Source organism: Ovis canadensis, chromosome 12, assembly GCF_042477335.2.
Source record: "Ovis canadensis isolate MfBH-ARS-UI-01 breed Bighorn chromosome 12, ARS-UI_OviCan_v2, whole genome shotgun sequence".
Lineage (NCBI taxonomy): Eukaryota > Metazoa > Chordata > Mammalia > Artiodactyla > Bovidae > Ovis > Ovis canadensis.
Window position 1 is genome coordinate 57595507 of NC_091256.1, and position 26530 is coordinate 57622036.

General features: G+C 51.8%; 1 protein-coding gene across 3 annotated transcripts in view; it reads left to right on the forward strand.

Moving 5' to 3' along the window:
• ACOT7 (acyl-CoA thioesterase 7) overlaps positions 1 to 26530 on the forward strand; it is a 103168-nt gene that overhangs the window by 24487 nt on the left and 52151 nt on the right. For 2 of the 3 annotated variants that reach the window (XM_069544815.1, XM_069544816.1), the window contains exon 2: positions 21368 to 21485. In XM_069544815.1, coding sequence (XP_069400916.1) covers positions 21368 to 21485 — 118 coding nt within the window. Of the gene's footprint in view, positions 1 to 10258; positions 10356 to 21367; positions 21486 to 26530 lie in introns of those variants that run through there. The other variant, XM_069544817.1, reaches the window with a different exon arrangement.

The following is a 26530-nucleotide window of genomic DNA, read 5'->3' on the forward strand; positions in this document are numbered from 1 at the left end:
CTGACCTGCATCCAGGCAGAGAGTCAGAATCAAGTTGACTTGTAAGACACCCAGCTGGGGTCAGAGAACTGCTTGGTGGTGGGCATAACACCCCCACCCCAACCCTATCCCCATGTCATAATTGGTGACCAGAACTTCAGGCTTGTGTTTGGCACTCAGACTTTTTTTTTTCTTGGCTGGGGAAATAATTTTGTTTGGGGGAGTGGCAGGGGTCCAGCTTCAGAACTCCTGTACTTGCTTCTTGGTGCCTCTGGTCCTGGTGACCTTCAGCATGTGGATGTTCATGGTCCAGCTCAAGAGCCATACTGACCACCATGACAGTGTTGCTGCTTGGGCATCACTCTGGACACTGACCCCTGAAGCTGGGGGACAGGTGCGCAGATGTTGGAACTCTAACAGCTGAATGGCTTTTGGTGCCCTGTGGTGTCTGAGGAGACCGGATCCTATTTGATTGTCATTCTGTGCTTCCTGTAATGACAGGCTGGTCCCATCTTGTCATAACAGAGGGGCTCTTAGCCCAGTAAGGAGCTGGTCTAAGTGGCCTGTGTCATCTAAGAAGTAGTAGGAACAGTCTTACCTCTTGATTTGTGGGATCTTAGTTCCCTGACCGGGGATTGAACCTTTGCCCTTGGCAGTGAGAGTGAAAAAGTGAGTGTCTTAGTTAGTCAGTTGTGTCCAACTCTTTGTGTTTAGCCCGCCATGGACTGTAGCCCGCCAGGCTCCTCTGTCCATGGAATTCTCCAGGCAAGAATACTGAAGTGGGTTGCCATTCCCTTCTCCAGGGGATCTTCTGACCCAGGAGACCCTGGGTCTCCTGCGTGGCAGGCAGAATTTTTACAATCTGAGCCACCTGAGTCCTAATTACTGGACTGCCAGGGAATTCCTAGAGGGGATAGTCTTATCTCAGCCATAGCAGTGATAATTTGTGGACTTGATTTTGCTTGTAATTGTTCCCATGTACCTACTAAGTTTTTTGCTGTTGTTATTCAGTTGCTCAGTCATAATAGACTCTTTGCAACCCCATGGACTGCAGCACACTAGGCTTCCTTGTCCTTCACCATCTCCCGAAGTTTGCTCATATTCATGTTCGTTGAGTTGATAATGCTATCCAACCATTTCATTCTCTGTCACTCCCTTTTTTTCCTACCTTCGATCTTTCGAAGCATCAGGGTCTTGTCTAATGAGTCAGCTCTTTGCATCAGGTGGCCAAAATATTGGAGCTTCAGCTTCAGCATCAGTTCTTCCAATGAATATTCAGGGTTGATTTCCTTTAGGACTGACTGGTGTGATCTCCTTGCTATGCAAGTGACTCTCAAGAGTGTTCTCCAGCACCACAGTTTGAAAGTATCAGTTCTTTGGTGCTCAGCCTTCTTTTTACTTTTGTTATTAGATAGTTAATATGGAAGAGAGTGCATTGAATTCCTAGTTTTGTGGGAGGTCTCTACACTCTTCTACCGTGCCCACACCACGTTGTATCCTTCAGGGTTTACTGGGAGCTCCTGCCACTCTGTGTCCTCGCCAGTGTCTGGCGTTGTCACATCGGGATCTTGGCTGGTAGGGTGAGTGTGAGTGTAGCTTGTTGTCATTTGAGTGTGCGATTCCCTAGTAACCTGTGACACAGGCATCTTTCTCATGTGCTTATTTGCTATCTGTGTGTCTTCGTTTATGAAGCGTCCCTTCAGATCTTCTGCTCATTTCCATGCTGGATTGTTGGTTATTGGATGCAAGTCCTTTATCAGACACGTGATTTATAAATATTTTCTCCCAGTTGGTGGCTTGTCACTGTTCTGCTATCAGTGCCTCTGTTGGTTGTATCCTCTGGCCAGCCCAGGAGCCAGAAGCCAGTGTACTTGGCTTCTCCTAGGTCCTGGAAGTCCTCTTAGAGTGTCACAGCTTCGAGGAACTCTCAGCTCTCCATGGACCCTCCAGGTTACAGGTGAGGAAACAGAGTCCAGAGGGGCAGTGGCTGACTTAGGGGCAAGTGGCTGGTGTGGCAGAGCCACGGCTTGAACCCTGACTGTCTCCTGGGCCAGCTTGCCCTTGGAATTTCCACACTGGCTTTCTGGGGGGGCCATCTGCTGATGTGGTCTGCAGGTGATGTCCAGCAGGATGGGCTGTTCGATGCCCAGGATATTGGGCAGGGCTGGGGTTCTAGAGGTTGAGATGGTTGCCCTTGTTCTGTCCTCAGCCCCTTCATGGTCTACTCTAGCTTCTGCACCCCCCAGACCTCCAGGACAGTGTCTTTGGAGGGCATCCTCCTCTATTCTCAAGGATGTCTGGGAGCCCCTTCCACAGTGAGACTGGGTGTCACCGTATGGACCACTGGCCATATTCTGCCTGACTCTGGGGAAGTCCTCAGGGCCTGCTGGGCTGCTCCTGAGGGCTCCACTGTGGATCCCTTGGGCTGAGAGGGCTGTGATTGCTGCCTGGTGGTGCCTGGCAATCTGGCCTGGTAGGGCTGTTAGTGAGGCCATACCTGGAGGTCCGGGCAGCCTGGCCGCCTCCTTCCTGCTTGTGGTCCTGAAGCTGGTGGGTGAGACGCTCTTGGAAATGGACTGAGTGCCAGTAACCTCTCGTAGATTCAGTGACTGAGAAGAACCCCCAGGTGTTTGCCACCACCACGTGATTCTTCACACAGCAGCTGTCGGGGTGGGTGGGTGGGGTATTTATTTATTTCATTATTGACATATAATTTATGTAACTGTACACATTTAAAGTGAGTGGCTTGATCCATTTGGGCATATGTAAACACTTGGAAAATCATCACCATAATCGAGGTCATGAGCACAGCCATCATTTTAAGAGTTTCTCCTCATCTCCTGATAATCCCGCCCTCCTTCCTAGGCAGCCACTGACTCACTGTCCCTGTAGATTAGTTTGCATCTTCTAGAATGTTAAAGAGGAAAGTGAGAGAGGAGAGTGAAAAAGCTGGCTTAAAACTCAACATTCAAAAAACGAAGATCATGGCTTCCGATCCCATTACTTCATGGCAAATAGATGGGGAAACAATGGAAACAGTGACAGACTTTGTATTTTGGGGCTCCAAAATCACTGCCGATGGTGATTGCAGCCATGAAATTAAGAGACGCTTGCTCCTTGGAAGAAAAGGTATGACAAGCCTACATAGCATATTAAATAGCAGCAGAGACATTACTTTGCCAACAAAGGTCTGTCTAGTCAAAGCTGTGTTTTTCCAGTTGTCATGTATGGATGTGAGAGTTGGACCATAAAGAAAGCTGAGCACTGAAGAATTAATGCTTTTGAACTGTGGTGTTGGAGAAGACTTTTGAGAGTCCCTTGGACAGCAAGGAGATTCAACCAGTCCATCCTAAAGGAAATCAGTCCTGAATAGTCATTGGAAGGTCTAATGCTGAAGCTGAAGTTCAACTTTGGTTGAACTTTGATGGCCCAACTTTGGCCACCTGATAGGAAGAATTGACTCATTTGAAAAGATGCTGATGCTGGGAAAGATTAAAGGCAGGAGGAGAAGCGATGACAGAGGATGCGATGATGGGATGGCATCGCTGACTTGATGGACATGAGTTTGAGCAAGCTCTGGAAGTTGGTGATGGACAGGGAAGCCTAGTGTGCTGCAGTCCATGCGGTCGCAAAGAGTTGGACATGACTGAGCAACTGAAGTGAATCGAGAGTGTTGTAGAAGTGGAGCCATGCAGTCAGAGCTCTTTTCTGTCTGCCCTGTCCTCTTTCGCTTGGTGTGATCATTTTGAGATTCCCCCACGTTGCTGTAAGGACCAGCATTCATTCCTTTTATTGCCAAGTAGCATTCCCTTGCACGGGTGGATGGACCTTGGTCTGTCCGTTCGTTCATCTGTGGATGGGCATTTGAGTCGTGTCCAGCTGTGGGCTGTTACAGGAAACGCTGCCATGAGCAGTGGTGTGCCGGCCTCTGAGGGGACATACTCAGGGGACAACATTGGATGGGATGGTAGGTGTAGGTTTAACTGTTTAAGAAACTGCCAGACTGTCTCGCCAGGTGGTTGTGCATTTCGTGTTTGTTCCTGCTCGTTTTCAGCAGCGCCTGGGAGTCCCGGTTTCTCCACAGCCTTACCAGCACTTGGTACAGCCGGGCTTTTCAGTTTTAGCCGTGCTGAGGTGTGAGAGGATCTCACGGTGGTGTTTATCTGCAGTTTCCTAATGTCTAACAGTGTCGAGCATCATTTCATATTTGTGTTTGTCACCTATGTATCTTTAGCCATGTGTCTGCTCAGGTCTTTTCCCATTTAAAAAAATTGCAGCTTTGGTTTTCTCACTGTTAGGAGTTCTTTATGTCCCCAGAGTATATCTCTGCCCCTCCCAGCTTTCTCTGCCCTTGGAGGTGGGCTTCCGTGGGAGGAAAGTGAAAGTGTTAGTCACTCCGTCGTTTCTGACTCTGTGAGACCTCGTGGACTGTAGCCCTCCAGGTTCCTCTGTTCACGGGGTTTTCCAGGTAAGAGTACTGGAGTGGGTTGCCACTCCCTTCTCCAGGGGATCTTCCCAACTGAGGGATCGAACCCGGGTCTCTCACATTGCAGGCAGATTCTACCATCTGAGGCACCAGGGAAGCCGTGGGAGGAAACTGGCCTCCAGTTCTAGGAAAAGCCATTCAGCTCTCTGCTCACCTTCTCTCCTGGGTGCCTACCATCAGTTGGGCCAGTTGATTCTCTGAGCTCCAGGACCTTGTCTGTCACTTCCTGCCTTGCTCCTTGGCGACTCGGGTGTAGCCCCTACTCCCTGGGCAGGTGTGGGGCAGGTGGAAGGAAGCATGCTGCCTTCTCCACCTTCTTCAGTTTCCAGATGACCTTGAGAGCTGAAGGACATAGTGGTTATTTCCCCACAAACTGCACCCCAGACACAACCTCGTGGGTGTTTTCACTCCCTACCTCCCTTTCCCAGCCCCTGGCAACTGCCAGTCTACTGTCTGTGTGTCTCTAGGATCTGCCTGTTCTGGGTGTTCTAGATCAGTGGACTCATATACAAAATGCTCTTATGCATGACTGGCTTCTTTCACTCAGTGTGTTTTCAGAGTTCATCCACGTTGTGTTGTTGAGGCAAGTAACTGATATTAAACAGTGTATAACAGGAATAGGAAAAAGTTTGATGTGAGCCAAACTGAGGATTGTAGCCCAGAGGATTTGCTCTGACGATCTGCTCCGGAGAAGCAGGATTTTCAGCACAGTTTTCTGTCTTGTCAGTGCAGAGAACATCAAGTCAAGGAGACCTTCCCTCCGGTTTCAGAAAACCAGATCCCCACGTACCCAGCCCATCAGTATGGCCTTGGCACCTGGGAAGGGAGTCTGACTGTTGAAGGAGTAGTGAGCATTGGCGTCCCAGGGAGGAGGTGTTTAACCCTTATTTTTTCTTTATTTATCTGACTTCTCTGGGTCTCAGCTGCAGCCAGTGGGATCTTCCATCTTCAGCCGCGGCACTGGAACTCTTTGTTGTAGCATGTGCCATCTAGTTCCCCCACCAGGGATCAAACCCAGACCCCTGGAATTGAGAGCTCAGAGTCTTAGCCGCTGGACCACCAGGGAAATCGCTAGGCTTTATTTTGAACATGAACACTCTTTACTTCTGGTCAGTGCACCCTTTCCTTTAGTAATTAAAGCAGATGCACAGTGTTTGTCTGCTAGACCACAGACAGGCTATTTTAGTCAGCATCGAATTCAAGGTAACTCATGTATAAGCCAGAATGACTTCCCCAGACCTCAACCCATGAACATTCCTTTTATCGGTGTGTATCAGTACTGCATTCCTTTTTATGGTCAAATCATGTGAACTTCCAGATGTTCAAGCTGGTTTTAAAAAAGGCAGAGGAACCAGAGATCCATTGCCAGCATCTGCTAGATCATTGAAAAAGCAAGAGAGTTCCAGAAAAACATCTGTTTCTGCTTTATTGACTATGCCAAAGTCTTTGACTGTGTGGATCACAATAAACTGTGGAAAATTCTGAAAGAGATGGGAATACCAGACCACCTGACTTGCCTCTTGAGAAACCTGTATGCAGGTCGGGAAGCAACAGTTAGAACTGGACATGGAACAACAGACTGGTTCCAAATAGGAAAAGGAGTACGTCAAGGCTGTATATTGTCACCCTGCTTATTTAACTTATATGCAGAGTACATCATGAGAAATGCTGGGCTGGAATAAGCACAAGCTGGAATCAAGATTGCCGGGAGAAATATCAATAACCTCAGATATGCAGATGACACCACCCTTACGGCAGAAAGTGAAGAGGAACTAAAAAGCCTCTTGATGAAAGTGAAAGAGGAGAGTGAAAAAATTGGCTTAAAGCTCAATGTTCAGAAAACGAAGATCATGGCATCTGGTCCCATCACTTCATGGCAAATAGATGGAGAAACAGTGGAAACAGTGTCAGACTTTATTTTTTTGGGCTCCAAAATCACTGCAGATGGTGACTGTAGCCATGAAATTAAAAGATGCTTACTCCTTGGAAGAACAGTTATGACCAACCTAGATAGCATATTGAAAAGCAGAGCCATTACTTTGCCAACAAAGGTCCGTCTAGTCAAAGCTATGGTTTTTCCAGTGGTCATGTATGGATGTGAGAGTTGGACTGTGAAGAAAGCTGAGTGCCGAAGAATTGATGCTTTTGAACTATGGTGTTGGAGAAGACTCTTGAGAGTCCCTTGGACTGCAAGGAGATCCAAGCAGTCCATTCTGAAGGAGATCAGCCCTGGGATTTCTTTGGAAGGAATGATGCTAAGGCTGAAACTCCAGTACTTTGGCTACCTCATGTGAAGAGTTGACTCATTGGAAAAGACTCTGATGCTGGGAGGGATTGGAGACAGGAGGAGAAGGGGACGACCAAGGATGAGATGGCTGGATGGCATCACTGACTCAATGGATGTGAGTCTGAGTGAACTCAGGGAGTTGGTGACGAACAGGGAGGCCTGGCATGCTGTGATTCATGGGGTCGCAAAGAGTTGGACACAACTGAGTGACTGAACTGAACTGAACTGAATGGTCCATTGTGTTGATGGACCATTTGTTATTTATCCGATGATGGATACCTGGGTTTCCACCTTTCAGTTATTATGAATAATGTTGCTATGAACCTTTCCAGACATCTGGTTTTGTCATTTTAAATGGTTCTTGGTTAATTTAATAGAAAGGAAATAGCAACTTATGGTTCTTCAGCTTCAAAATTGTTCACTCATATAGCTAGACTGGCATCAGATGGTTCTGTTTGTGGAAAGGTCTGCTCATGGCTGGAGTCCAGTGGCGGTGGAGGCCTGGTCCAGCTTCCCTGACAGGACTGAGCTGTGGGAGGGGTTTTAGACAGTTAATTTTGCATCATTTCTTACAGATTTTCTCCCCTCCCTGAATTCTGTTTTTCTCTAATTAAGAAAAAAAAATCTAAGTTCCACTGGGTTTAGCTTGTAGCTCTCTCCAGGTTTTAAGTAGTTGACGCTGCATATCATTTAGTGGCTCATTCTCCAAATGTGAAACATGTCTTCCCTCCAACAACGCTTCATTTCAGTCTTAACTTCTGTGGTTTGTCTAAAAGCACTTCTCTAGATAGCCTTGTCTCAGTTGTGGGTTTCAGTCCATTTTCCCATGTTTTATGGTCCTGTGCTCGGCATCGCATGCCATGTGAATCCTCCCCATGCCATTGGTAGATGTATCATTTAGAAAGTTCTTCAGGTACAGGTTGGTATCAGGATTCTCTGTTTGTTCCATTGAGGACTGTTGTATCTTTAAGCCAAATGAACTTAGAACCTGTTGGGGCAAACGGTGCCTGCTTCTCTTGTTGGTGTGGGGTCACAGTCATCACCTGGTTGGTGTATAGGGGAGGTGGGGAGGGCAGTTGTTGACCTTCATAGAGCCCCGCAGGCTGCCTCCCCCAACCTGTCCTTCCTTCTCGGATCGGTACCCCTGGTGTCTTCTGGTTCTGACTATTGGCGGCCTGCCGCCCTTCCTCCCTTCCTCCCGGGTAGAAGTTGGGGCTTGAACCGGCTAACTTCCAACATCTCTTTCTACTCCAGTTTCTTAAAATTTTACAGGAGCTTCAAAAGTCAAGGAGGGAGTTCCTTGGCCGCCCAGTGGTTAGGACACAGCACTTTCACTGCCGAGGGTCTAGGTTCAACCCCTGGTTGGGGAACTAAGATTCTGCAAACCTGGTGACACAACCAAAAAACTTAAAAATAAAAAACAAAAATTTGAACAAAAAAAGGTCAGGGAACCTGCAGTATTTGGAGTGTTGGGATGGGCTTCTGGGCACCGCCTTTTATCTGGGGAGGGGGTTGCCCAGCCTGCCATGTGGAGATGGAAGCCACAGTTGCTTAGGGAGGCAACAATGCCCCTGTGCGGGACTAGCTGAGTCCAAAGGGCACCGCTGCAGGCCAGGGAGCCCTCTCTAAGCCCCATCTGGTCGTGGCTTCGGGAGGGACTGTGGGGCTGTGGACGCCATGCTCTTGCTCCGGCGAGCTGTGCCCCTCTCAGCCTTCCGGAGGTGCACTGACCAGGCCCGACTCGGGGGGAAGGCCAGGCTGTGAGTTGGGAGCCATGGGGAAACTGTGGGGCAGCCGGGGTGGGGGGTGTCTGGGGGACCCTGGCCCGAGCACCAGGGCAGGTGGGACTGGCAGGTCTCAGCATGTGGCTCTGGAGGCCAGGGCTGGAGTGGGCATCTGGGGCATTGCGGCCTTCTTTCCAGCCTGAGGTTGAGAGAGGGACTAGAACAGACCGAGCGTCTGGGGCGCCCAGAACCTCTGAGGTGGTTCGCGTCCTGAGTGGCCTGTGGCCCAGGGAAGGGGAAGCAGGGAGGGCCGGAGGAGGGGGTCCCAGCTGACGCGAGGGGACCAGGGCCCTGGGTGGGTGGGGTGGGGATGACTTCTGTCCACTCTGCATCCCCCGGGGGTCAGCTCAGCGTCTGACACACATGCCCAGTGTGGGACCCGGCGGTGAGCAGGTTGGCCCGGCCCTGCCAGACAGGACCTGTCCCCAGGGGCTGCGGGCAAATCTTGGTGTGCTGTTGTAGCGGCCAAGGGGCTGGGGGAGGTCTGCCATCCTGGCCGGGACCTGTCAGGCTGTATGGGTGGGGTGGCTCATGGGAGACGTTTCGTCCCAGACTCAGCCCTGACTCCCCTCCAGGCAGACGTTGTGGGTGTGGTGTGGTGGCTGGGCCCCTCACCTGCCTGCCAGCTCCAGGCTCCAGGCATCCTGATGGCCCAGCTGAGGGTAGCCTTGCCACTTCCTCCCGGGCTGGGTGCCTGCCTCCCTGTGGAACCGGGGGCTGTGGTGCTGGTCAGGCTGGGATGTTCTTAATCAGTCTGGAATGTTCTTCTCTCTTTTGCATAAAGGTGGGGCCACTAGTGCCTTTAGTGAGAATCCATCTGCATATTAGGAAGGCCCCTGGGAAGGAACCGAGGGCACTTGGCCTCTGACAGGGGGTCTCTGTGGGCCCAAGTGGCAGGCTGCCTTTGCCAAGCCCCATCAGGGCCGGGGGCTGACTTGTCCTCTTAACACAAAGTCTGTGCAGGCTAGCCGAACAGGTGCCTGGGAGCTGAGCCAGGATGACAGTTTTTAGGAAGTACGCCCTTGGGTGGGTTCGTTCATTTATGCCGCCCATCATGGTGCCTGGGTGGCCGTGGCTCTGCAGGGATGGTGTTGGGTCTGGGTGACACTCAGGACATGTCCAGCCTCCTCTCCCCTGGCTGCTGCTTCGCCTCAGCACCAGGGCATCTCTGCCAGCCGGTCCTCTTCCCCCAGACCCAGCGGGGGGAGACAGTAGAAGCCAGTGCACCTGAGCGGTGGAGAGGAAGGTCTGTGTGGTGGGGGCAGGGTGTCGGCCAGGAGAGGGCTGATCAGCCATCTGCCTCCCTGCCGGGGTTCAACAGCCCCTACCACTCAGGGTGGGCTTAGGGGACAGGTTTCAGATGCCAGCTGCTCTGCATCTGCTCAGACCTCTCCCTCTGTCTCACTTACTCTGGCTTTTGACCGCCTCCCCCCACCCCACTTCTGTCTGAGTGTCAGGAAGCTTTGGGTCCAGGCCTGGGGCTTGGCCTTTGTCCCCAGCGCTGACTCAGGAGGGCACCTCTGCCTTCTAGATCTCAGGGCAACAGCAGCAGGAGGGCTAGAAGATTTCCTTCTCCACTGTTGTTATATACAAGATGAGGTTTCTATGACAACTGGCTTTTGGTAGGCTTCTTAGACTGATGAAGTGGCCCCTTCCTGGTTAGACTGGGCAGCCCAGGAAGCCAGGGTGCTTCCCGCCAGGCCAAGGGGTTGGGACCGTCCTTGCAGTGGGAGAGGGCCGGTGAGTCAGCTGCAGCTGCCTCTGTCGCTTCTCTCTGGACCTGGGATGTCCCAGCCCACATGGCTTCCCAGCTGAGCAGGTACCAACCACCAGCTGTTGGGATCCCCCTCCCCCACGTGGGCACCCTTGTGGCAGACGGGGTCAGGTGGTAGGGGGACTCGGCCCCTATGTGCAACAGGGCTGGCTGTGGCTGGCTTCAGGCAGCCAGGGGTACCCAGGCCTGGCCCAGGTCTTGCTGACGTTGGAGGTTAGGTGGTTAACTGAACCTGGGACGGGGACTCTGGCCTCTTGAGTATCCACATGGGCTCCTGGCAGGGTCATATCATGGGTGCCCGGGGGAGTTGGCAGTGAGGCCTGGCACTCACCCACCTGGCACTCACCCACCTAGCTCCAGCGCCCAAGTTGGGGCACTTGCTCCTCTTTGCCTTCTTGCCTGCCTGGTGCTTCCCTTTCTCCTGCCAGCAGATTTCTGTGGTTGGGCCAGGCGCTGCTCACCTTCCTGTCTGCTCAGCTCAGGGTGCTTTGGGTTTTTGGGGTCAGTGGGGCTGGGTGGGCCACCTGCCCTGGTTCATTCTCCTGTCCTGCTTTGGGGCCTGGGAGGGTCCCAGGGCCTCTTTGGTGGCCCAGCTGTTTCTCCCCCCTTGCCTCCTTTGGGGTCTTTGGGGGTTGAAGGAGCTTTGCTGGAACCTTCTTAGCCAGCAAATTGGATAAGGCAAGCGGTGCCACACAGCCTTCTGCTGGGCAGAGTCCCCCTGACGTAGGAAGATGGGGTGTTCATATGTGCCTGACTCTGGCTTTCAGGGCCTCATGGTGGAGGCTGCCAGGTGTGAACCAGCCCACGTGCCCCCAACCCATGTGGTCCTCCTGGCAGGTGCGTGCCCCCAGATGAGCCCGGAGCTCCTTTCTCACCAGCAGTGGCAGCCCCCGCCCCACCAGTCTCCTTCCTGGCTTGCCTTCAGACTCCGGTTCAGATCCTGCTTTATGGATGCCCCCGCCACGGGCACCTTTTCAACTGCCACCTGTAGCTCCAAGGCAGGGGTGGCACTCTGTCCCAAAGTCACTGTCCTGACCTGCTTTTGCTTCTCTGGGTTGAACCTCATTCAGAAGGGACAGGTCTGGGGAGCTTCTGGCACAAGCCGTGAGGCATGCTTAGAGCTGGCTGCCCTGTGGAAACCCGCCTGGACCCTGGCAGCAAGCCCAGTGGTTCTGCCCGTGTTTGGGTGCTGGTGGAAACCCCACAGAGGACTTCACGTGTCCTGGAAATTGGTTGGACTTGGCACTGCCACCTTCTCCTTTAGGCAGTTCTGCTTTCACCGTTGGGTAAAGGAAACAACCCCCTTGCCCCGCCTCCCCCAGTTCCCCGGAACTCACGTGGAGGTGTTCCATTTTAGCACTGACATTTTCCTATCAGAGTTGGAGATGTTGGCCTCATGCTGGAGGGCTGTGGGTAGGGTGGGCAGGGGGCAGTCATCAGTGGAGCTGCCACCAAGGCTGCTGGGGGCCTGGCCTGGGCTGGCTGGACTGGAGAGCAGGACCTGAGCTTGGCTGCAGGCCGTGGGGACTCAGCCCGGCCGCTCCCTGCTGCCTTCTGGGGGAGTGCTCAGGTCACTCGGGCAGGGGCCTCAGGCCACATGCTGTCTTGGTTTCTTGGCGTCATTGTAACACATGACCACGCCTGGGTGCCTTAAAACACAGAAATGCATATGCTTTCACATCTGGAGGCCGCAAGCCCCACACCACAGGTCGGCAGGGCCATGCTCCCTCTGAAGGCTCTAGGGGAAAGGGCCTTTCTTTCCTTGTCCAGCATCCAGGCTGCAGGCAGTGCCTGTGTGTCTTGTCACAGCGTCACTCCAGGCTCTGCCTCCGTGTCGTATGGCCTTTTCCCCTCGTGTGTCCAGACCTCCACCTTCCTCTAAGGATACCAGTTATGGGAACACAGCCCTGATAATAACCTCACCTTAACTTGACCACATTTGCAAACACCTTGGTTCCAAATCAGATCACAGTCACAGGTTCCAGGGTCAGGCTTTAGCTGATCTGAATTGTGTCAGGGGACACAGTTCAACCCCGTCCAGAGGCTCCGGGTCGGGTGGGGCCTGGCCTGGCCTCGGGGGACCTGGAGGAGCAGAGGCACAGGGCCTGCCCTCAGGACACACAGACGTGTGGGGAGCAGGGTGGCTCCTCTGGCCTCCCCATTGTCCCTTGCCTGCAGTCCGTTCCTGGAACAGCCTCTCCCACTCTGTTCCCCTGCCTTTCTCCCGCCCATAGGAACCAGCAGAGATGGTAGCCTTGCTGTGGTGAGTTCAGAGAAGGCTTTGCTCAGCACCTTTGTTTCAGCTGTGCTTTGAGTACATTTTATTTTATTTTTATTTATTTATTTATTTATTTATTTATTTTAAATATTTTATTTTATTTTTAATTTTTTAAATTTTAAAATCTTTAATTCTTACATGCGTTCCCAAACATGACCCCCCCTCCCACCTCCCTCCCCACAACATCTCTCTGGGTCATCCCCATGCACCAGCCCCAAGCAGGCTGCACCCTACGTCAGACATGAACTGGCGATTCAATTCTTACATGATAGTATACATGTTAGAATTCCCATTCTCCCAAATCATCGCACCCTCTCCCTCTCCCTCTGAGTCCAAAAGTCCGTTATACACATCTGTGTCTTTTTTCCTGTCTTGCATACAGGGTCGTCATTGCCATCTTCCTAAATTCCATATATATGTGTTAGTATACTGTATTGGTGTTTTTCTTTCTGGCTTACTTCATTTGAGTACATTTTAAAGACTGTGGATTTATTAATATTTGACATGGTTGACATGGTTTCGTGGGGCTTGCGGGATCTGTGCTCCCCGACCTAGGATAGAACCCGTGCTCCCCGCATTGGGAGCAGAGTTTTATCAACTGGACCACCAGGGAAGTCCTTGGACATGGTTTTAAATTCAGAAGGCACAGAGGTGTCACTGTGACTTTCCTCCAATCGCTGGTTCTCCTCTCAGGGGCCGTGGAAGCTTCTGGTTTCCCGGGCCTCCCCCCAAGGGTGGTCTCCACCGGGCCTGCAGGTACGGTAACCCGTCTCCCATCATTCTGAGCCTTTTCTCATCTAACGAGGCTTCTCCGAGACCCTTCCTCCCTCTTACCTGTCATGTAGGTGTAACTTAATCTAACTAGCTCCTTATTGGCGGAATTAGGGCACAGCCCGCTTTTGCACATAAAACAGCTTTTCAGTGAGTAACCTTGAACACGCTTGGTTTGGTCATGTGTGGAAACATCTGTAAGGTGAATTCCTCTTGGTGGGACGTCTGGCTTAGAGCAGCCCATGTATCTGGAGTTTGGGTGGATGACGATAAAGCTGGTTGCCCTCCAGAATTTGGTGTCTACTTAGGCTCCCCATTTGTCCACGAGTCGCCTTTCTTCATGGGGCAGAGGTGGCATGTTGCTGGGACAGGCTGGTGCAGGCGAGGTGGAGGGAAGGTCCAGGTGGGCCCAGCCAGCAGTACTGGCCTGGGCAGGTGCAGCCTAGAGCTCCAAGAGGCAGTGGGAGTTAGGCGAGGAAAGTTCCAGACCCCTGAGGGCTTCAGAGGCCTTGCTAGGGAGTTGAATCTTTTTTTTTTCTGGTTGCCCCACGTGCCATGCCGGATCTTAGTTCCCTGATCAGGGATCGAATCCATGCCCCCTGCAGTGGAAGCGTGGAGTCTCAACCACTGGACCGGCAGGGAAGTCCCGGGAGTTGAATTTTTCTCCCATAGGAGGGGCCCCGCTGGGTCTGGCAGGGCCGTGGACTCCTGCTTAAGAAGACTGACTCTTGGGGCAGCAGGGTGAATGGTGGGCTTGGGCTGGGAGGCAAGACGTAGGCAGAGAAGCCCCTCCATCCACAGCCCCCGGGTGACTCCTCACACACCAGCCCTGACTCAGGGTCTCCCAAGGCCACCCTGCCCCTAGGACAAGTCCAGGCTCTGTCTCAGTCCCAGGCCTGTGTGACAAGCTCCTGGCTCCATTCTCCAGCTCGTCCTTCACCCCCATTCTCTCCCCCCAGGGGTCACTGGCCAGCTTTGGGGGACCACTGTCTGTTTCTGTACCTGCTGAGCTCTCCCATCTCTGGGGTCTTCTGAGATACCACCTCTCCTTGGAGCATCCCTCATGCCCCACCCTCTGTCCCTGGCTCACCTGCTCCCTCTCCAGGACTTGACCCAAGTGTCACTTCCTCTGAAGTTTTCCTGATGTCCCAGTGGGGGGTGGTTGCACCATCTGAAAGTGACTCTATGACCCAGGTGTGTGTGGCTTCCTCCCTGCTCTTGTCATTAGCTTAGTGTCTGCTTCAGAGGTTAGCAGGGAGGAGGCAGTGCTTGCTTTGGTTAGCCGTGGGCCCAGCCCTGGCCAACTCATCCTGTGGTTTGGGGCAGGAGTAGCTGGAATGGAGGGGGAGAGGTGGTGCGTGACAGGGTGGTAACATTCCAGATGCCACTGCTGGGAGTGCAGGGAGAGAGGAAGATGGTGGAGAGGATCTTGGGGTGCAGGATCTCTGGTCACAAGAGGCAGTGTCCCTGCCACTGGCCAGCTGAGAGGACGTGGGGGATGGGGTCACAGGAAGGGCTCCCTGGGCCAACTGTCTACTTTTCCCTGGAGCTTCTGGGGTTCAAGGATTGAGGGAGTTGCAGGTTGGCATGGGCAGAGGGGCAGAGAGAGGTGGGAGAGAGAATGGGGCACACAGAGTCCTTCCAGGATGGGGTCAGGCCCACCACCTGCTCTGCCCTCCTGAGCTGGCCTGTGTGGTGGCCATTTCAGTTGGGTGCTGCCAGTCAAATTTCAAGAGATTTCACATTAAACTCTGGATTGCCGGCTTCTCTAGAAAACTCAGAGCTTTGGTATCCTCAACTCGAACCCCTGCAAGGACGCAGCTGGCCAACTGTGAGGGCCAGTACCACCCAGTACCGCCCCTTCACCTCCCTGACCAGAGACCAGTGGGCAGTGCCGTGTGGCATCATGCATGCTCCACTGGGCTGTCTTTGTTTCTTTTCTGATAGAAAAGAGGAAAGTGAAACACTTTTCATCTCCGTGTCTTTGCTAAAAATGGGAAAGCGGGAGTGCCACCAAGGGGCCACACGTTCCCCTGGCTGCCCTGGTTGCTCCCACTCCTGCCTGCCTGGAGGTGACACGCATTGCGGGCATTCAGGGGGAAGTGAGTTGAGGAAGACCCTGCCCAGCAGCTCCAGAGCTCTTTGGAGGAAGGAGGGGACAGAGGGAGGGTGGGCAGGTGCGGAACCATAGCCCTGGCGTTGGGGTGGAGGCTGGGATGGAATCATGGTGACGCCCTGGGAGAGGCATCTGATTTGGGGCCCCAGGGAGGGGCTGCCAGACCTGGGCTCTGGCCCTCCTTGTTTGCACAACTGCAGAGCAGAGGCAGGATCAGGTCCCTGGGGAAGGTTTGCATCTGCACCGTGTGGGTGCCAGCTGGCTTGGGGGCGCTAGGACAGTCCTTGGGCAGGACCCGGGGTGACTAGGACAAGGAGGTGGGGGTGGGCCTGGAGCTCAGTACCCTGGGGCCCCTCCGGAGTTAGTGGGATGTTGGTGCTGTGGGGTCCATCCGGACCCCCAGTGTCGCAGGGTGGCTCCAGGCTCTGTCCCGTGTCGGAGGTGCCTCCTCCCCGGTCCCTCCCTCCTCAAGCCCTCCCGGATGTGAGCACTTCCTCCTTGGCCTTGGGGCCCTCTGTTTGCTCTTCTTGGCCCTGAGCCAGCCAGGCGTTCACAGCCCCACTTTACAAACAGGCAGAAATAAGTCAGGCTCCCCAGACGCAAATCTGCGTGGTGTAGAATTGTTTCAGTCCTGCCCTGTCTGGACCCCTGCCTGGCCCTTGGGCCTGTGGGTAGAGGTCTTTACTAAGTTGAAAACAAATGCCAAGGAAAGACTTTGTTGTGGTTGTTTTGTTATTTGAATTGCCTGCCTCTTAAACTTTAACAAAAAAAAAGAGCTTAGTAGTATAAGTGGGAATTTTTAAAACTCAAAACATTAAAAATATGTTCTATAACATTTTTTATTAGAGGTTACTTTTTGAGCAGTTTTTGTTTTTGCTGGAGCCTAGTTCCCCACAGTGGAAGCAGTCTGAACCCGTGGACGCCAGGGAAGTCCTCAGAGCAGCTTTAGTTTCACAGCAAAACGGAGAGTCAAGCTCAGAGGCTCCCGCATGTCCTCTGCCCCGCATGCACAGCCTCGGCCTTTATCAGTAGCCCAGCAGAGAGGTGCATCTGTCGCAGCCGATGAACCCACAGTGACGACTCTGTGTCGTACCGCAGTCTGCAGTTTACGTTGCGGTTCACTCTAGTAGTTGTACATGCTGTGGACAAATGGGTAGTGATATGTCCACCATTCCAGAATCATGCAGAGTATTTTCACTGCCCTAAAAATCCTCTGCTCTGTCTTCTTATCCCACCCCCACCCCAACCTCTGGCAAACACTGACCTTGTTTTTTTTTTTTTTTAAGTATTTATTTATTTGCCAGGCCTTAGTTACAACATGTGGAATCTTTTAGTTGTGGCATGTGGGATAGAACTCAGGCCCCCTGCATTGGGAACTCAGGAGTCTTAGCCACTGGACCACCAGGGAAATCCCAACACTGACCTTTTCTTTTTTCTTTTTGGCTGCACTGGGTCTTCAGTCCTTTGGAGATCTGTGGGAGGCTTCCTCTAGTTGCGGTGCACGGGCTTCTCACTGCGCTGACTTCTCTTGTCGTGGAGCACAGGCTCTAGGGCTCTCAGGCTTCAGTAGTTGTGGCACAGGGGCTTACTTGCCCTGATGGCATGTGGAATCTTCCCAGGCCAGGGATCGAACTCACCTCCCCTGCACTGGGGGCTTTCCTGGTAGCTCAGCTGGTAAAGAATCCACCTGTAATGCAGGACACCCCAGTTTGACTCCTGGGTCAGGAGGATCCCAGGGAGAAGGGAATGGCTATGCACTCCAGTATTCTTGGGCTTCCCCAGTGGCTCAGATGGTAAAGAATCCGCCTGCAATGTGGGAGACCTGGGTTCAGTCCCTGAGTTGGGAAGATCCCCTGGAGGTGGGCATGGCAACCCACTTTTGCCTGGAGAATCCTCATGGACAGAGAAGCCTGGTGGGCTATAGCCCATGGGGTCGCAAAGAGTTGGACACTACTGAGTGACTAAGCACACACCCCTGCGTTGGCGCATGAATTTAACCACTGGCAAGTCCAAACATGGACTTTTTAAAATTGTCTCCATAGTTTTGCCTTTTCTAGTGGTAGCTTATGGTGAATGGTGTCGGATTCATGATCTTTGAAGGAGAAAATTTCGCTTTGGGACCATAGACGCGGCTTCCGTCACTCAAGAGCTTCATGTGGCAAAAGTATTATTAAAGTAAAAAGGGATAGAGAAATCTTCTGACACAGACACCAGAAGGGGGCAGAAGAGTGCTCCCCCCACTAGTCTTAGCAAGACTTTATATACTTTATCAATTGGTTACTAACAGTAGATCCGAAGAATGCCTCAAGGTTGTAAAGGTCTTACAAGACCCACTCACGCAACATACATCTTAACAAGGTTAGCCAGAAGGAATGGGTTCCTGTTAAGAAGAAACAAGTCCTCGAGCAAGACACATTGATGTTATATAATCATTAGTACACAGTTTAAGGAAAAACATACCCTTCAGTTCAGTTCAGTCGCTCAGTTGTGTCCGACTCTTTGTGACCCCATGGACTGCAGCACACCAGGCCTCCCTGTCCATCACCAGCTCCCAGAGTTTGCTCACACTCATGTCCATGGAGTTAGTGATGCCATCCAACCATCTCATCTTCTGTCGTTCCCTTCTCCCGCCTTCAATATTTCCCAGCACCAGGGTCTTTTCAAATGAGTCAATTCTTTGCATCAGGTGACCAAAGTATTGGAACTTCAGCTTCAGCATCAGTCCTTCCAATGAATATTCAGGACTGATTTCCTTTAGGATGGACTGGTTGGATCTCCTTGCAGTCCAAGGGACTCTCAAGAGTCTTTTCCAACACCACAGTTCAGAAGCATCAATTCTTTGGCGCTCAGCTTTCTTTATAGTTCAGCTCTCACATCCATACATGACTACTAGAAAAACCATAGCTTTGACTAGACAGACATTTGTTGGCAAAGTAATGTCTCTGCTTTTTAATAAGCTGTCTAGGTTTGTCATAACTTTTCTTCCAAGGACCGAGCGTGTTTTAATTTCGCCATCTACAGTGATCTTAGAACCCAAGAAAATAAAGTCTGTGTTGTCTCCATTTCCCCCCATCTATTTGCCATGAAATGATGGGACTGGATGCCATGATTTCAGTTTTTTGAATGTTGAGTTTTAAGCCAGCTTTTTCGCTCTTCTTTCACCTTCGTCAAGAGGCTCTGTAATCACACATGCCACATCTGCTTCATCTGCTTCATCCGTCCGTGAGTGGGCAGGTCGGTTGTTTCATGTTTTGACTACTGTAAATAATGCCACGGTGAGCGTGGGGGTGAAGACACCATCTTTATAATGCATTTCCGGCTGCCTTGGTTCCTTTGTTGCGGTGCTCAGGCATCTTGTTCTGGTGCTAGGGCTCTCTAGTTATGGCGCATGGGCTTAGTTGCCCTTTGGCATGTGGGGTCTAAGTTCCCCAACCAGGGATTGAGCCCAGGTATGCATTGAAAGGCAGATTCTTAACCACGGGACTGCCAGGGAAGTCCCGTAGATATCTCTTTGAGATAGTGATTTCGTTTCCTTTTGATGAGTACCCAGAAGTGGGATTGCTAGTTCATATGGTAGTTGGAGTCTGAATTTTTTGAGGCATCTCCATGCTGTTTTCCACAGGGGCTGTACCAATTTACATTCCCATCAGCAGTGCCCAAGGGTTCTCTTTTCTCCACATCCTTGCCAACACACATTTCTTTTCTTTTTGATAACAGTCATTCTGACAGATGTGAGGTGGTATCTGACTGTGGTTTTGGTTTGTGTTCCCCTGATGGTTAATGGGACTTCCCAAGTGGCACTAGTGGTAAAGAACCTGGCTGCGAATGCAGGGGACATAAGAGACACGGGTTTGATCTGTGGGTCGACAGGATCCCCTGGAGAAGGATATGGAGGCCCTCTCCAGTATTCTCCTCTTGGTCAGAGGAGCCTAGTGGGCTATAGTCCATGGGGTCGCACAGAGCTGGACACAGCTGAGTGACTTGGCAGCAGATGGTTAACGATGTTGAGTGTCTTTTCACGGGCCTGTTGACCATCAGTATGTCTCTTTTGAGAAAATGTCCATTCCAGTCCTCTGCCCATTTTTTAAATGGATTGTTTTGCTTTTGAATTTTATGAGTTCTTTGTGTATTTTGGATATTAATGCTTTATTGGATACATGATTTGCAGATACTTTCTCACATCCCACAGGTTATCTTTTCATTTGACTGATGACTTCCTTTGCTGTGCAGGAGTCTTTTAGTTTGATGTAGTCTCACTTATGTATTTTTTTCCTTCTTTAACCTTTGTTTTTGATGTCAAATCGAAAAAATCATTGCTACAGCCTACATCTTCTCCTAGGAGTTTTCTGGCTTTGGGTCTTCTGTTCAAGGTTTTAATCTATTTTGAGTTGATTCAAAAATCTTTTAAAATAAGCATTTGAGAAGCCAAATGAGGCTCCTTTCCTGTGCTCTGGGGGTTCCCCGGGCCACTCTCCGGGCGACCGTGGCTGCTGCCCTTGAGCCAGTGATGCAGGTGAGAAGTAGGGGTCCTGAGTGTCCCCTAGGCTGAAGGGGTGACTTTGGGGGTGGGCAACAGGTCCAGACAGCCTTTGATCTCCCCAGAAAATGGCATCAGTGACTGAATGCTGGAGGCTCCAGCCCTCCTGCGGCTTCTGGCTGGCGCTTAGGGAAGGAGGAAGCAGTGCTGGTGAGTGTTCATGTTGCTGACTGTGTGCCAGGCTCCTTATCTGTGCCATCTCGTGGTTCAGTCTTTCCCATAGTCAAGTGCAGTGATGCTGTTGTTCCTCTTGTACTGATGAGAATGTAGAGGTGGCTGGGTTTTGGCAGCTTGCTCAGGTCACCCAGCCAGTAAGACTGGGAGACGGAAACCATCTCTGAGGCTGCCTGGCTTAGCCTCCAAGTCTGGAAGGAGCCAGACCGGGAGGGCACTGGAGCTCCATGGCCCAGAGTTGGGGGTCCAGCCTCTAGGGCCACGCTGGCCAGCAGACTGGAGCAGGGTGGGTGGGCCCAGGTGATGCCGGGCACCTGGAAACTGCACACTCACTCAGTGCCTGGTACCCGCCTCCAGGCCTGAGGCTAGGGAGACAGAGTTCATCAGCCAGACAGATTAGTATCTGGGAGAGGGCCAAGCTCCATGGGGTTGTCCAAGGTAGGAGCACCAGGCTGGCTTTCTGGGACTCCAGGGATTTCACAGGGCTTCCCTGCTGCTGACCTCTGCAAAGACATGGCTTTTCCTCTGGGGGAAATGGGATGATTTCAGTCCCTCCTGACCTTGGGGAGTTCCTAGCTCTCAACTCCAGGGAGCCCACCCCTCGGGCGCTCTCTTGGAGCCCTGGGGGCAGGCAGCAATCATGTTTTGTCTTGCTGTCGAAGGTCTGGATGCTGTGATTTGTTTGCAGTTCTCAGAATATCCGTGGCCACAGGAGGCCAGCTCCTCTGGGACTCCTGACAGAGACGGTGGTCCTGGGAATGTGTGCTTTCTCCAAGGGTCATAGCTGTGTCCTTGCTCATTCAGCTCTGTGGGTCACTGCGGGTCCTGGGAGCCAGGAGGGGCAGGCGTGCTGAGCACCCCACGGCCGGGCTGCCTCAATGTCACCGTCATGGCCTTTGCAGAAGGTCCTCGCCATCCCTTCTTGCCAGGGCAGGGGCCTTCTCCCTCTGGCAGGCTGGGTGCCTGGACCCTAGGGCAGGAAGGTCCCCCCTGCCCTCCCCCCCGGTGGAAACACGACGCTGCAGCCCCTTGTCTGGCCGTCAGATCAGCACCCCACAGTGAGCAGGGGTCCTTTTCCTTCTCTGGGAGCCATCAGGCCTTTGGAGGGCCTTCTCCCTGGGGTCACTGCTGTTCATGAGTAACATCCTGCCAGAGGCTCATCCTCTCTCTTCTCCCCCCAGGATCATGCGGCCGGATGACGCCAACGTGGCCGGCAATGTGCACGGAGGGACCGTCCTGAAGATGATCGAGGAAGCAGGAGCCATCATCAGCACCCGGCACTGCAACAGCCAGAACGGGGTAGGCGTCTGGGGACCCTCCGCCAGCCCGGCCAGGGCTCTGCGAGATCCAGGCAGTCCCCTCCGCCCGTGTCGTACTCTGTGGGGTCAGGGCAGGAGTCTGAGTGGAGCCTGGGCCTGGAGCGTGCCCCTCCCTCTTCCCTGAGCCTTGGGGCTTCTGGAACCCCTGGCCTTGGACCAGGGACCTCTTGGATTGGCACTTGGTTTGGGGCTCATTGAAGGGAGGCTGGGGACCCCCAGAAACTAAGCTGAGAGACACCTTTTCAGCCCCTCTCCCTGCGTGTGGGGAGAGTTGTGGCTCCCTGAGTCTGAGAGGCCCCAGCCTCTCAGAGCCTGTGTGGGCGGCAGTTAATTCTGGGTGTCACATTGCCTGCACCCGGATCTGTCCCCTGCTTGACCCACCCTGGGTCCACTGGCAAGTCTGGGCTCTTCCCTTGGTGGCTCCTGCGCTGCGGGGCCTGCAGGCCTGCACCACCTCCTGCCATGGTGCTGCTCTCTGCCCGCTGCCCAGACAGAGGCAGACTTGGAGACTCAGGGCTTCAGGGCAGCTGCTGGGCGTGCAGCCTGCCAGGTCCTGCCCGGCCCCCAGCCCTGTGGGGTCCTGACATTCTCTGAAGCCTGCCCTCGGGATCCTGTGGGCCTCGGCCAGCCACCTACCGTGCCCCTGTCCTCCAGTTCCACACTCGTATGGGCTGTGTGCATGTGTGCATGGGTGTGCACCGCTGTAAGGGTACGTACGTGCAGAATGAACCAGGCTGGGGTAAGTGTGGGGGGTGGACGTGGGCCTGGGGGCCTCAGTATGGGGAGGAGTGGGGTGGGTTGCGTAGGACCCTGCTGTGAGGGAGGGGCTCTCCTGCCTGCTGAGAGTTTAGATCAATTCAGTGCCCTTGAAGCTGGGCTAACCCGTCACATTCAGAGAGCGCCCTCTGGTGGCTGTGAGGAAGACAGGCCTGGGCCTGAAGGTCTGGGGCTGAGGTAGGGGCCGAGCCCCTGAGAGAGACTTTGAGGGTCCAAGCCAGGGCTGGCAGGAGAGGCTGGACGCAGAAAAGGAAAAGCCCCAGGACTGGGAGTAAGGCACTAGGGGCTCGGGAGGCTGTGTGTTGTTCAGTCACTCTGTTGTGTCCGACTCTTTGCGACCCCATGGACCACACCACACCAAGCTTCCCCGTCCTTCACCATCTCCCGAAGCTTGCTCAAACTCGTGTCCATTGAGTTGATAATGCCATCCAACCAGCACATCCTCTGTCGCCCCTTTTCCTGCCATCAGTCTTTTCCAGCATCAGGGTCTTTTCCAATGACTTGGCTGTTCGCATCAAGTGGCCAGAGTATTAGAGCTTCAGCTTCAACATCAGTCCTTCAGGTGAATATTCAGGATTGATTTCCTTTAGAATTGACTGGTTTGATCTCCTTGCTGTCCAAGGGATTCTCAAGAGTCTTCTCCAGCACCACAGTTCGAAAGCATCAGTTCCTCGGTGCACAGCCTTCTTTATGGTCCAACTCACATGTGACTACTGGAAAAACCATAACTTTGACTAGATGGACCTTTGTCAGCAAAGTGATGTCTCTGCTTTTTAATATGCTGTCTAGGTTTGTCATAGCTTTTCCTCCAAGGAGCAAGCGACTTTTAATTTCATGGCTGCAATTACTGTCCACAGTGTTTTTGGAGCCCAAGAAAATAAAGTCTGTCATTATTTCCACTTTTTCCCCATCTGTTTGCCATGAAGTGATGGGACCGGATGCCATGATCTTCATCTTTCGAATGTTGAGTTTTAAGTCAGCTTTTTTACTCTCCTTTTTCACCTTTATCAAGAGGCTCTTTAGATCCTCTTTGGCTTTCTGTCATTGAGGTGGTGTCATCTGCATATCTGAGGTTATTGATATTTCTCCCGGCAGTCTCGATTCCAGCCTGTACTTCATCCAGTGTGGCATTTTGCATGATGTACTCTGCATGTAAGTTAAATACGCAGGGTGACAATACCTGCCTTGATGTACTCCTTTCCCAATTTGGAACCAGTCTGTTGTTCCATGTCCTGTTTTAACTGTTACTTCTTGACCTGCATACAGGGTTTCTCAGGAGGTGGTCTGGTATTCTCATCTCTTTAATAATTTTCCCAAGTTTGTTGTGATCTATACAGTCAGAGGCTTTAGCATAGTCAGTGAAGAAGAAGTAGATGTTTTTCTGGAACTCTGTTGCTTTTCTGTGATCCAGTGGATGTTGGCAATTTGATCTCTGGTTCCTCTGCCTTTTCTAAATCCAGCTTATACACCTGGAAGTTCGCAGTTCACGTACTGTTGAAGCCTAGCTTGAAGGATTTTGAGCATTATCTTGCTAGCATATAAAATGAATGCAATTGTGCATTAGTCTGAATATTTTAAGGCATTGTCCTTCTTTGGAATTGGGATGAATATTGACCTTCTCCAGTTCTGTGGCCACTGCTGAGTTTTCCAAATCTGTTGGCATATTGAGTGTAGCACTTTCACAGCATCATCTTTTAGGATTTGAAATAGCTCAGCTTGAATTTGATCATCTCCCCTAACTTTGTTTGTAGTAATGTTTCATAAGGCCTGTTTTGACTTCATACTCCAAGATATCTGGCTCTAGGTAAGTGACCATACCATCATGGTTATCTGGGTCAGTAAGACCTTTTTTGTACTGTTCTTTGTATTCTTGCCACCTTTTCTTAATCTCTTCTGCTTCTGTTAGGTCCTCACTGTTTCTGTCTTTTATTGTGCCCATCCTTGTGTGAAATCTTCCCTTGGTATCTCTAATTTTCTTGAGGAGACCTCTGGTCTTTCCCATTCTATTGTTTTCCTCCCTTTCTTTGCATTGTTCACAAAAGAAGGCTTCTTTTATTTCTCCTTGCTATTCTTTGGAACTCTGCATTCACATGGATATATCTCTCCCTTTTCATTTGTCTTTTGCTTCTCTTCTTTTCTCAGCTATTTGTAAGGCCTCTTCAGACAACGATTCTGCCTTTTTGCATTTCTTTTTCTTGGGGATGGTTTTGGTCACCACCTCCTGTACAACCTCTTATGAACCTCTGTCCATAGTTCTTCAGGTACTCTATTAGATCTAATCCCTTGAATCTATTTGTCACTTCCACTGTATAATTGTAAGGGATTTGATTTAGATCAATCCTGAATGGTCTAGTGGGTTTCCCTACTTTCTTCAGTTAAGTAGAATTTTGCAATAAGAAGGTCATGATCTGAGCCACAGTCAGCTCCCAGTCTTTTTTTTTTTTTTTGATGACTGTATACAGTGTCTCTATCTTCAGCTACAAAGAATATAATTGGTCTGATTTTGGTATTGACCATCTGTTGATGTCCAAGTGTAGAGTCGTCTCTTGTGTTGTTGGAAGAGGGTGTTTGCTCCGACCAGTGTGTTCTCTTGGCAAAACTCTGTTAGCCTTTGCCCTGCTTCATTTTGTACTCCAAGGCCAAACTTGCCTGTTACTTTGGGTATCTCTTGTCTTCATACTTTTACATTCCAGTCCCCTATAATGAAAAGGACATCTCTTTTTGGTGTTAGTTCTAGAAGATTTTGTAGGTCTTCATAGCAGCCTCTTGCAGGCAGAGCTTGGAGAATTCCAGAAGGGGCCCTCAGGCTGTGCCCTCATTCTTGCCTGGCTCTCTCAGCACTTGCCTTTCCCACTTTGTGCCAGCAAGTGGTGCTGTAGCCCCACAAATGTACTGAGGGCTGGAAGCCCGGCAATTCCCTCAGGTTGTTTCAGCCTCAGGGGTGATGTGACTGTGGGCGGGTAAGGGGGGGTGGGGTAGGGGTGGAAGGGACAGGCCCCCCTTGAATCAGAGGGTGAACCCACATGCTGTGCTTGCCTGCACAGCCCCTGCTGCATCGCCGCTCTGGGGCCTAACTCCAGGACCTTTATAGGAGCAGACTCCTGCCTGTCTGAGGCTCTCCTGGGAAGGGGTAGACATGGAGGTCCCCGGCATCCCTCCCGAGAGACTTGTTCTGTGGGTTTGGGGTGGGCTGGGGAATTGGCCTGTTCGCCAGGTGTCAGATGAGTTCTCACACAGGTGGGAGAGCTGTACTTTGCTGCTGTAGGTGGTGGCAGGTGGCCAGTGGGAAGGGTGCAGACACACCAGGGCTTGAACTATCACCTGCAAGCCTGACGACTCTAGTCCCCGCAGGAGGGTGCTGTGAGGACCAGCTGCCAAAGTGAAGCCCGGAGCTGGCACGGGATGCACAGACCCTCGGGAGGTGCCCAACCAGCCCAGGGGTACCTGTGCTAGCACGCCCAGTGTCCTCAAAGAGCCGGCTGGTTTCTTGGTTCTGATAGAAAGTCGTAAAAGTGCTGGGTGTTGTGATTGGCAGTAAAGTTCAAACATAGGACTATCTTTAGTGTCATTTGGTTAATGTGGATTGAAAAGGAAGCTGATTCCATGATATATGAAGAACTATTACAACTCAACAGCAAAAAATAAACAACCCATTTAAAAAATGGGCAGAGGAACTGAATAGACATTTTTCCAGTGAAGATGTGCAGATGGCCAGCAGGCGTGTGAAGAGATGCATGCTCACCATCAGTAATTGTCAGGGAAATGCAGATCAGAACCATGAGATGCCGGCTCACGCCTGCCTGAATGGCTGTCATCAAAAAGACAACAGATAGGAAGTCTTGGTGAAGATGTGGAGATAAAGGGGCCCTTGCATACTGTTGGCAGGAATGTAAACTGGTGCAGCCCCTGTGGCAAAGAGCATAGAGGTTAAAGCTGATGGGCTTCCCAATGGTGCTAGTGGTAAAGAATGCGTCTGTCAGTGCAGGAGATGTAAGAGATGTGGGTTTGATCCCTGGGTCAGGAAGATCCTCTGGAGAAGGGAATGGCTACTCCAACATCCTTGCCCGGAGAATCCCATGGACAGAGGAGCTTGGTGGGCTACAGTCCACAGGTTCTCAAAGAGTCAGACACGACTGAAGTGACTTGGCATGCACGCGCATATGATCCGATTATTCCACTTTGAAGTATTTATCCAAACAAAATAAAAACACTAATTGGAAGTGGTATTTGCACCCCCTTGTTCATGGC